Source organism: Terrapene carolina, unplaced genomic scaffold (genome assembly GCF_002925995.2).
Source record: "Terrapene carolina triunguis isolate 2854851 unplaced genomic scaffold, T_m_triunguis-2.0 Scaffold66, whole genome shotgun sequence".
Classification (NCBI taxonomy): domain Eukaryota; kingdom Metazoa; phylum Chordata; order Testudines; family Emydidae; genus Terrapene; species Terrapene triunguis.
In genome coordinates this window covers 14,949,574-14,959,983 of record NW_020664417.1, presented here as the reverse complement: position 1 = coordinate 14,959,983, position 10,410 = coordinate 14,949,574, and the positions used below count along the sequence as shown (strand labels likewise).

Below are 10,410 nucleotides of genomic sequence, written 5' to 3'. Positions count from 1 at the left end.
TTTTGCTTGGGGCGGCAAAAAACCTAGAGCCGGCCCTGGTTACAGTAAACTTTTATAGTTTAGTTTAGCTTAATAAGCTATTACGGTAATTAATATGCTGAGTCAAGAAAAAGATTCTTGAATGAAATTTTTTCTTATGCTTGTTAGTCAACACATGGGCTTTATGGACAGCGTTAGTACCAAAAGATGAGCAACTTGAACATTCATCATGTTAGAAAGTATTCTGTATTAGAACAGTGGCATAGGAGTGACTGCAATAGAGATTACAGTGAACACACATTCATTATAACCTCAGAACATATATTCATAACTTTTTTAGAAGTCACCTTGGGCTGAAAATTTTTCAGGTTTTGTCTTGATCCAAAGTGAGTATTTTTTGGAGAGTTTGAGAAAAATAATTCAAAAGAGGTGAATAGATTTAAGGGGGCAAAAGAGATTATTTTTCTGTTCAAACCTAAGAAGTAGCTGAGATTAGACACTGTTCTTGTGTCTAGTAAGAGATCTAGAATGTATACAGATTTGGGCTAGGATAATACATTAAAATCTTACTAGTGAACAAGTCTAACACCATAACCACATCATATGCAGCATGATATTGCAATGTCTTTAAATTCCAAGTAATGTTTTTCTAGAGGCCAATCAAAATATTTTGGTTGATGTTTATTCAGCATTTTAGATTTGTAAACTAGCCAGATCACAGCTGATAGCCTGTTAACTGTAAAAAAAAAAGAAGCAGCCCTACAGCAGGAAGCCGAGTTACGTGCTGTATTACAGGAATCCTGGGCTCTCCTCTTCCCCTATTTACACCTCTACCCCGACATAACACTGTCCTCGCGAGCCAAATTTTTTTTACCGCATTATAGGTGAAACCGCGTTATATCGAACTTGCTTTGATCCGCCGGAGTGCGCAGCCTCGCCCCCCCAGAGCACTGCTTTACCGCGTTACAGCCAAATTCATGTTATATCGGGCCGCATTATATCGGAGTAGAGGTGTATTTAAATTAGGGGACTCCCCCTAAGTCCTCATGCATCTTAATAATGCTTGTAATCAGGGAACAGTAATGCTTTCCCAGAAGCAGCTGTTGGTAGCTAGCAAGTTCCCAAGTTTCTCTGCAGAACTGGAATTAATTTGCAAACTGGACACCATTAAATTAGGCTTGAATAAAGACTGGGAGTGGATGGATCATTACACAAAGTAAAACCTATTTCCCCATGCTAATTTCCCCCCCCTACTGTTATTCACACCTTCTTGTCAACTGTTTGAAATGGGCCATCCTGATTATCACTACAAAAGTTTTTTTTTCTCCTGCTGATAATAGCCCACCTTAATTGATTAGTCTTGTTAGAGTTGGTATGGCAACACCCATTTTTCCATGTTCTCTGTGTATATATATCTTCCTACTGTATTTTCACTGCATGCATCCGATGAAGTGGGTTTTTGCCCACGAAAGCTTATGCCCAAATAAATGTGTTAGTCTAAGGCGTCACAAGTTCTCTTCATTCTTTTTGATAGTTTGAAGAGTTTCTTGGGGAAAGCCCAGACAGAGCCAAAAAGAAAGCAGAGGAAAAGGATAGAAAAAGAGACATTCTGATTAATTGTTAAAACATTTAATGGGACTGTCCCGTGAATTTTGGAAAATATCGTAAATAATCCCTGGTCTCAGGAAATTTGAGAGCCATAATTTTACATATCTATCACTATCCTAACATCTACCCTGATGTGTTCTCCCCAGTGATGCGATGCACAGACCATAACTTAGATTTTCCTCAGATCTGTGTCTTGTACATAACTCACTGTCCACAATATCAGACCACAAGTAAAATGTCCCTCAAGCACTTTGGAAAATTCTACCCCTAAATTGAACATGATTGACAACGTGTCATGTACAAGACAAAGGTTTGAGGAGAATCTAAGTGGTTAAATTGGCACAGCAAAGCTATTAGGCTCCTAAATAACTCAGGCCCTTTTGAAAACTTTAACCCTAAGTGCTGGACTTTAAAATAAAGTCTGTTATTCAGCCCACCAATCTGGTTCTGTCTGATTAAGCAGGTTGTTCAACAGCACTTATGGTAAATGACCAGTGATTTGAATAGTTTCTTCCTTCTATTCCACTTGTTCATACATAGTAAGCAAAAGTCATTCCCATAAAGTAAGAGGATGAGTTTAATTACTAGAACACCTCTTGGGCTGTAAATTGCCACAGACAGCTAGTTATGCAAGAACAATTACACAAGTTATTATGGATAATTTGGAGATAAGAAACAGATGTTTCTATTTGGAGTGAAACATGTTTAACTAAAGCAAATGTTTCTTTAAACTGAGAATACTAATTCACAAAAGAAAGCTTTGTTTCCACTATAGACCCACAGCTCTCTCTGTCTCCCGTTCCCACATGGAACTGGCTGCAGTTTCAGAAATCCTTTCCACCTACACCAAGTCTGTGCCTGTTTGCCTCAGAAACGACAAATCTGGGAAAAATTATTCAGAACACCAATCACATTCAGGGCCGGCTCTGGCTTTTTTGCCGGGGGGGGCGGCCGGAGCCCCTGGGGGAGGGCGGCGAGCCCCGGCGGCGGCTCCGGTCTCCCCCCCAGCGGCCAGAGCGCCGGGGGCAGGGCCGCGAGCCCCGGCGGGGGCTCGGCTCTCCCGCCCCTCCCCCGGCGGCCAGAGCGCCGGGGGCACGGCGGCGAGAGGGCGGCGAGCCCCGGCTGGGGCTCGGCTCGGCTCTGCCCTCGGCGGCCAGAGCGCCGTGCCGCCCCCCTCCAGGTGCCGCCCCAAGCACCAGCTTGGGTGCTTGGTGCCTGGAGCCGGCCCTGATCACATTGCTGCTTTCTGTGCAAGAGTATGTGAGGAGATCACAGCTGAAGTCACCCAAGCCATAAATTGAAGACAACACCTTGAAAGATTTAGTGTCCATGTAACCCACACACCCCCTAGGTATGGTGTTCTGTCCCCTCTAGTGACACCGAGACCACCTAGAGATTAATGAGTCTGACAGCTTTAGTTAAAAGCCATGTGGCTTATGCAGTAAAAGCTCATGCATTTAGTTTCAAAGGTCCCAGGTTTGATCCTGCTCACCAACAACCAGCGTCTGTCAGCGTTACAAGTGGGGGCTTGTGGGGGATATCAACTTGGAAGCCTTTGAAGCTTACGACATGCTTCCTTTTTCTTCTAGTTCTTATCGAAGTTTTCTCTTTTGTTTATTAGAGGGCTCCCTTTTAATAGATCTCACCTCAAAAAGGAGTGTGGCATAAGAGACGCTCTTTTTTCTACCACTACAATTAATCCCTTTTATTAAGAGTGTATTTAATAAGAATTCATGCCAACAACCACAGAAAAATTGATCTTGTATATAAGAGTCCAATTCAGTATCTTTACCCCAACCTGGGACCTCTGGAGCTTAGTATATGAGCCTCTACTACATGAGCTAAAAGCCACATGGTTCTTAACTAAGGCTATAGCAGACTCATTAATCTCTAAGCGGTCTCGGTGCCACTAGAGGGGACAGAGCACCACACCCAGGAGGAGTGTGGGTTACATACATCATGCACCTCATCTCCCATTCAGCAACCCATGTAAATTAGGATAACTGAAGCCAATGGAGTTACACTAGCATAAGAGAAACAATCAGGACCCAGGTCTTCAGCAAGAGAGTAATTATAGTGCTTTCCAACTATGCAATATAGTGTATTTCAGAACAGTCATAATGAAAATTCTGCACCTATCAGGTGAAGTGAAGCACAATTTCAGTAGCAGATCTAGAAGGAAAAGAATAGCTACCCCTGATAATCTGAATTTTCAAAAGGAGATCAGCTTTTCCTGTAAAAACTCTGGTAACTGTGGCTGCTAGAGATGGGCTCTTGTTTCTTCTAACAAGGGCATAGCATCACTGAAGCCAGGCCTCTCCCAGACTTAAATTGAACCAACTACTGCTCTGTTAATTACACAGTATGAGGAGGTATGTATTGGCCACTTATTACAGCAGGAAACAGTTAACTGCTCTGAAGTTCCACAGTCCTTGGATGTACAATACCCAATGTATTCTTCAGCTTCCATGGCGGATTGATTTAAGTTAAAGTAATTTAAATAATCAATTAAAATCAGCAAGCAGGAAACCTTATTTACATAATTGATTTTAATCATAGCTTGCATTAGTATTTTTATTTTTCTAAAGAAAGGCTGATTCTCCATGGTTGGTAACCATTAAAACATGCCAATTTGCAACTAAATATAGCCTTTGAACTAAATGTGGTGCTCTTTTGGCAATCCAAGATAAACGTGTTAAGATATAGTGTAAGTAATTATATCTCTATTTATTCAGATTCTCAATTTTTATGTTAGAAAATAGTGAATGATACATTTCTTATTTATTAGATTATTATTTTCTTATTTCTGATTTATCTCAGGCTCTGCACGGATGGAAATTCAAATTCAATTTAAATGCTTAAACAGCATTTTATGTTTTTCTTATTAAAGAAAATTACCTTAAATGTGCTGGATACATAAGAAAAACATTTATTTTTTTGCATTTAAAAATAACTGATTTACTAAACAAAGGAAGTAGGACCTGCAGTTAGTGAACTGAACTGGTTATTTCTATTCACCATGTCCTTCAAAATTTTAGAATTAGTAGATCTCATCCTCTCAAACCCAGTTTTATTCTTACATTTTATTCTTAAAGCTTTCCTGTTTTTTCAGCTCACAGTGGTTTCTTACCTTTGAATCGACTGGTCACAGAACTGAACTAGTTAAACTGAAATGAAGAGAATCTTCTCTCTGTATCTGCAGAAGAAGCTACTGTTGACAAAAGCTGGGTTACTACTTCAACAAACTCTAGCTCCAGATGCTTAGTCAGTTCCAGTACTTCTGCCAGTTCAGTGCTTTGACTTTCTTTAAACTATTGGCAGCAAATATATACTGCTTAATATTTTTTGTATTTAAATGATTACTAGGTTATAAGTAGTTTAGGCCTTAGCATAAGCTGTCAATTTCAAATTTAATTCTGAATAGGTTTATTTTTTAAAAATAAACTTGTATTTAATTTAAAATAAAAATATATTTTTTCATTAAAAAACAACAACAACATTGATCTGTATCCACCCTATCAGCTTCCAGTGCTAACCCTCTTGAATGGCCATATCCTAGCGAGGGTCAAGACTTGACGTGTCTATTTTGGCAGAACTCCTTGGGCGTTTCTTCTGGGTAAGAAATGAAAGAGTATTTGGCTCCACCAATGCACTCTTCTACACTCCTGGGGCATTTTAAAAACAAGGTTTGTATTTTCAAAATAAGATACTTATGAGAAGAAAAAAAAAAGTTAGGAGAAGGATAAAAAATGAAAAGGTTTCAGAGTGGTAGCCGTGTTAGTCTGTATCAGCAAAAAGAACGAGGAGTACTTGTGGCACCTTAGAGGCTAACAAATGCCCAAATAAATGTGTTAGTCTCTAAGGTGCCACGAGTACACCTCGTTCTTTTTAAAGAATGACAAGTTACTCGTGCATACAATCAACTGCCCAGATCTACATTGCAATTATAAAGGAGCAGCCAACTTTTTTTAAAAGGTCTTGTTCAAGTAATTCTGGTTTCTGAAGGAAAAATAAGCATCTAAAATAAATCTTAAACCCCCAGATGAGTGTCACTCTGAAGATCAGAGATCTGTAACAGTACAACATGAGAAGTTATTGGTAGGTAATGTGATTGGCCTAAAATCTCCCACCCCTCACAATTTGAGATATGTAACCCAAGCTTTCAAGGGAGATTGAGAAACTCTGCTCTGTTTCAGAACCTGAGCCTTCCTTTAATTCAGGGGGATGGGGGTAACCCCACAAAAGTCACACATTCCATTTTGTTTTTTGTTAATCTAAAACATAATCTAAGTAAATTAGGTCCTATTCCTGCAATTGGCTTTCCAATAGAGAGCCAATTGCAGGATCACGGCATTAATTATCAGAGGCCTAAAGAAGCCTGTAAGTCACTTTCGCTAACAACATATCTTTAAAAGCCACATACCTTGAAGTATTTTTGTCATTATACATTGGAAACCACATGTCAAACGCTGTACCTTCAGGGCTCAAAAATGGGCTGTAGTTGGAGATATATAGTCTCAGGCACTACATTTCCTATTGTTAAATATAGACAACTGCCCTGCCCTCTGCATTAGTGAGATGTCTTTGCTAGTGTATTATTTTTAAAACACTAATATAGTACAGTATTTATTTCTAGCACTATTTCTTTATCCTTTCTAGTCAACATATTTATTGAGTCCTTGTTTTCTGGAATTTAAAGCTTTGTCATAAATCCGTTCCAGGGTGAAATTTTGCACACAATGTCAGCCTATGATCCACTCGACCCTGTACCCCCAATCCAAGCTAATTCAAAATATTATTAATTTAACAGGGGGGAAAAAATCAGGATATTTAGGTTTTTATGTGTTATTGTCCACTGATTTATAGAACATCTTCAGGGCTCAGCAAAGGTAGTAATATATGCCAAGTGGCGCCATTAGCAAAGATTAAGAATCAGTCCTTCAGCTTACTCCACTACTGGGGTTCCATTCAGGTGCAATGATCCACCTGCGTGGAACCAGTTGTATGACTGGGGAACAAGTGAGACTGATACAACTTCCAGTGAAGTCAGTGGAAAGACTCAGACTTAATCAGGAGTTGGATCAGTCCCCAAAGCGAAATAGTCAGCATACTATAAAGATTGATTAATTTAACTATTTACAGCAACAGTTCTCAACCTGCAGCCCAATCAGCATACAACTGCAGCCCATTTAACATCCTGAGGGTTGGAACCAGGGAGGGACACTTGCCGTGGGCGCAGAGCCGGCAGGGGTGGGGTGCAAAAATGGGGTGGCGCAGGATTTAGCCCCTGGCAGGATCGGGTCCAGAAGCATCAGCAGGAGACTAGGGTGCTCATCACCCCCATATCCCACAGGATTGTGGGTTCAGTGACCTGGCTGGAGTAGACTCCCCAGCACTAGGACCTCAGCAGCAGGTGGGCAGGGTGGGCTGCATGGCTGAGCTACATGCAGCCAAGACAGAAGACCAATGACCATGGGGATGGGGGTACAGGGGCATGAGGAGAGGGTGCAGCCGGTGCATTCGGGACAGACTCTAGGTGGGGACTGGTGGCAGTCCATGGATTGGGGCAGCTGAGTGCTGGGGGGCAACCTTTGGGGGCATGTGGATAGTTGCTAGCTTGGGGGCCTGGATGCTGGAGGGGGCAGTCACTAGGGGGGCCATTCTGCCCTGGACAGGGCCCCTGTCTCTGCAGGGCAGGCACGTGTGCCAGCCAAGTGTTGGGGGGGGGGCACTGGATGCTGGTGGGACAGTCCCAGGGGGGTTGGGTGATAGGGAGTATTCCCTAACTGGGAGGGGACAGTCTGGGGACAGTCCTGGGCTGGGGGGCTGGGTGCATGGGGAGAAGTGCTCCCCATCTTTGTAAGCAGGCTATGCAGCCATGCTCTCCGGGCGCTTAGTTAATGTTTTGACTTATTTTGCTAATTTAAAATGCTCGTTAGACATTTGCCAGTGTTGAAATGAAAGGTACTATATTGATTTGAATTATACTGCTGTCATATAATAAATACTAAACCTTGTATTTTTTTTTTTTTGCAGATGTAGAGGTTGTGTGTGTGTATATACATATATAGTGTGGATGAAGCCCACATTGGTAAATAGGTCAAGAACCTCTGATTTACAGTCTGAATGTCAGTCCTATAATTTGTTTACTGATTAAACTTTATACCTCTGCAGCACAACTATACTAGGACAGTTGGAAATGGGCCATCCTGATTATCACTACAAAAGTTTTTTTTCCTCCTGCTGATAATAGCCCACCTTAATTGATTACTCTCATTATTGTTAGTATGGCAACACCCATTTTTTTCATGTCCTGTGTGTGTGTGTGTGTGTATGTGTGTATATATATATATATATATATATATATATATATATATCTTCCAACTGTATTTTCCACTGCATGCATCTGATGAAATGGGTTTTAGCCCACAAAAGCTTATGCTCAAATAAATTGGTTAGTCTCTAAGGTGCCACAAGTACTCCTCGTTCTTTTTAATTACACCAGCACAGTTATTAGTCTAAACAAAGCCTAATATTGCATGTAGAAACAAGTTTTTGCTTTTTAAAGGAAGTTGACTGCAAGAAAGCTAGATCAAAATATACAAGGTCTTATTTACATATTCATTCAAGTGAGCAAATTCAGAGCTAGGGCATTTCAGCCTGATCTTCTCTTTCACCACTTATGTACAAGAATGATCAAGTTTAAGAACAGACCATTTATATTCTTAACCATACAGTGACACAATACCAAGGCATGAAGTGGGTGAACCAAGAAGTTTTAACTCTAAATATCTTGAGTTTTATAAGTGTGACTCAGATGTTAAAGGGCAGCACTGGCCTGAAATTTAAAGTTGCAAGAAGTAAGGTTCTAGAGAGACGAAGAAACAGAAGTCTCTGTGGATCTTTTTAAAATTCTTCTTTTAAACATATAACAGTCTGGGAGGATTTATAAATTCCCCTACAGTGTTTTCACTAAAAATCATATTAGCACCTGGCTAGCACATGGAGAGCCATAAAGTGAAACTAGCTAAAAAACCTAAGAATACATTATTTTAATCAACGGGGCAAAACTGCATAAAATAAAAATCAATGATCAGTGTGAAAAGTAAATTTGATTTAAAAAACACATTCTCTTAATCTATGGCTTTCTTGGAACATTTTTTTAATCTTTCAGAGAAAGATTAGGTTTTTGTTTAAATCCACACCGTATTCCTTTACAACCAGCCTACATTGGGTTTATGGTGAGAAAAATTATTCGTTCCCCTTGGCCGGGATTAGAACGTTCTAATGCTCACATTCCATCCATGGAAGCTTCAGACCCCGATCATTCCAAACACTCACCTGCTCGGGAACTCGCAACACCTGGACCTACAGCTGCAGAGCACTGGCCGGCCGAGGCCCCTTGGTGACAGCAACCACAGCGAGGCGAGGCAGAGGAGGAAGAGCCAAGGAGGGCAGGCGGGGAAAGGGCTCTCTTCACCGGAACAGGAGATCGGAGCAGCAGCAGGGACGAGGAGGTGGTGGTGCAAGGGGCACAGCAGAGAGTGGACAGGGCCGAACACAAGGACCTAGCAGGGCTCTGATACATAATCCCGCTGCCCCCCAAAAAAGCTAGACGAGGGCACCAAAAAGCTGCTGAGTGTGGAAGGCTTGACGGACCAGAGTGTGGTGTTAGCTCACCTGCTGCTGCCGCGGGCTCCTCCTCGAGCATTAGCTGCCCGGTCAGATGTTACTGGGAAGCCACAGACGTACACATGGGGGAGAAGGGGCCGGCGCTGCTTAGAAACTGCAGGAACAAAGGCCGCCCCCAGCTACGCAGCAGCTTCTCCGTAGCTAGTTCCCGTTATCACCCACGCCTCCAGCTCCCAACACGGCAGGGACTCAAAGGAACCAGCCCGGCTTCCAGCGCCTCTGAACATCCGGCAGCTACCAGTGCTAAGCGCAGGGGCGGGGAGCGCCCCCACAGACTCCGCTCCCCTGAAGCAAGCCTGGACTAGACGGGCTGGGACTCCGCTCGTGTGGCCCGGTGTTACCGGGCTGCAGGCGGCCTTTCGCTGGACAAAAGAGGGTAGGTGAGCCTGCCTGGAGCCGGGCAATTTACAATCCACCCCCTCTGCCGTTTGATGACATGGGCTTGCCCGCAAAGAGTTTCCGAAACCAAGCTCTGCAGTTGACATCATACAGAAAGAGAAAGCTGATGGCCCGGCGGGGAATGACTGGCTGGGAGGGATGTAGGGGAAAGGTGAGAGCATACATAGCCTTATTGGAAACCCCGGGCAGCAGACTAGATGGAAACGAAGAGTAATGCTGTGTCACGCTGGAAATTAGCTGACTTTGAAAAGTAAACTCTTCCAAATGTTCTGTTAAAACAAAACCCTCTCTCCTGTGTTTGCCCTGACTTGGATCCCTTCCCATACTGGTCAGTATCCTTCTATAGTGCTGGCCTCTAAGTTTGCCAGAGCTTTGCATTTAGGTCCCTTTTCAGTAGTACTATCTTGTGGATAATCTAAGGACTATACCCAGAGGTACAGACACTCTTTTCTCACCCTATGTATTATATAATTTTTTAACAGCTTTAATAATTTTTTAAAGGATTTTGGTAATTCATATTTGGATGACTTCCCACCTTTGTAAAAAGTGACATAAAATAGTCCTGTGAAGTTTTTCAGTGAAGTGACATGCACACTTGATGGTGCTGTGTGTGTCTATCCATAGTAATAATAAGTGCTTCCATGGGCGGAGCTGGGGGGGCACATGGGAGGGCATTTCCCCTCAGGCAGGCAGCCTGAGCCTGCAATGTAAGGAGTTCTGCAGAGGAGACAG

General features: G+C 42.4%; 1 protein-coding gene across 2 annotated transcripts in view; it reads right to left on the bottom strand.

Annotated features, from left to right (window-relative positions):
* The window catches only part of NOCT (nocturnin), a 19,898-nt gene extending 10,450 nt beyond the window's left edge, over positions 1-9,448 (bottom strand). Inside the window, exon 1 of one of the 2 annotated variants that reach the window (XM_024198551.1) lies at positions 8,929-9,448. In XM_024198551.1, the coding sequence (XP_024054319.1) occupies positions 8,929-9,298 (370 nt within the window). In that variant the 5' untranslated portion in view covers positions 9,299-9,448. The remainder of the gene's footprint in view (positions 1-8,928) is intronic. The other variant, XM_024198549.1, reaches the window with a different exon arrangement.
* Positions 9,449-10,410: the final 962 nt, after the last annotated feature.